At 36.9% G+C, this 1,223-nt stretch overlaps 1 protein-coding gene across 1 annotated transcript in view; it reads right to left on the reverse strand.

Moving 5' to 3' along the window:
• Positions 1-7: 7 nt before the first annotated feature.
• LOC106632688 overlaps positions 8-1,223 on the reverse strand; it is a 3,239-nt gene continuing 2,023 nt past the window's right edge. The window contains exons 3-6 of the mRNA XM_014331094.2: positions 1,208-1,221; positions 729-953; positions 587-641; positions 8-422 (exon numbers count right to left, since the gene is read on the reverse strand). Of these exons, the coding sequence (XP_014186580.2) occupies positions 268-422; positions 587-641; positions 729-953; positions 1,208-1,221 (449 nt within the window). The 3' untranslated portion in view covers positions 8-267. The remainder of the gene's footprint in view (positions 423-586; positions 642-728; positions 954-1,207; positions 1,222-1,223) is intronic.

The raw sequence follows: 1,223 nt of genomic DNA on the forward strand, positions 1-1,223 counted from the left end.
TAATTACTTATGCTGCTGGACCATGACTATCTATTGTATTTTTGCTGAGTATATATAATTATATGGTTTTTAGTTAATATACGTGACCTACTGATAATGCTAGATGAAAACTTTGATCTTCAAAGATTATATTCATATGGGCATCCCCATTTCTGTGCAGATATTAATGAACAGCTGTAAAGAGCTATGCTACCATTGTGGATAAAAATAATTTTACAGATGCAACTGGGTTGTCCTGCTCACTACACCTTCTTGTTTTCCCCAGTTTCACCTACCAAGGTCAAAACTTTTGAAGTTGGTTGTGTTCACCACAACATCTGTAGTCTCATTAGTGATGTCACCAAACACCACGTGTAGTTTAACTCCACTTCCCACTGTCATGATGATGTCATCTAGGTCACTGGTAAGGGACCTGAAGATTGCTGAGAGGAAGAAGACCACACATTAGCTATTGTTTGATATATTTAATCTGATGACTGAGGGTACTAATGAAGATGGTAAAATATGGGACTGGCTGAATGCTTTTTATCTGCTCACTATGCATTAATATCACATAATGAAGACAGTCTGAGTAGTGCAAGTTTACCTTGGCCTCCCTGGTTCATAATTAAGCTGAGCTGTTTGTAGACATCATGATAGCACTGCAGATAAAAACACAGAATAACATGATAGATAATTGATTCCTGCATGTTACAGATCACATACAGGACATATCAACTGACACTGACCTCCTCAGAATCAGGGTAACCAGGTTTAATGACAATGTGGATGTTTGTAATAGATCCAGAGGATGCAGATAATCCAAACTGGTGAATGACGTCAGTCAACACTTGAATAGCTTCTCTCAGCGGGTATTTTAAAATAACACCTGGCCCAATGATTGGAATGGCCACTGAACACAAATTCTGCTGTACACAAAGCTCCAGACACTTCTTCAGACCATTACCAAGAGCCTGCAAATCAAAATTTACATATTTTTAAACAATGCTTTCAAACTTAACTCTTGTATTGTACACTGCAACAGAGCACACACGGAAAACTGTGGGGATCCACAAAAAAGTTCAGTTTGGTTGCATAAATCTTCCTTTGCAGTTATCTGGTTTGTGCATTAATATTTTCGCATTAATTTAGTATTTTATTATCTTTAATTATCTTTTCTTTTGTGTTTTCCATCACCAGAAGTGTTAATGAAAGTCCTTAATTTTACCTGAACACTCTTTCCT

Source organism: Haplochromis burtoni, unplaced genomic scaffold, assembly GCF_018398535.1.
Source record: "Haplochromis burtoni strain Fernald_Lab_line unplaced genomic scaffold, NCSU_Asbu1 Contig_1371, whole genome shotgun sequence".
Taxonomy (NCBI): Eukaryota; Metazoa; Chordata; class Actinopteri; order Cichliformes; family Cichlidae; genus Haplochromis; species Haplochromis burtoni.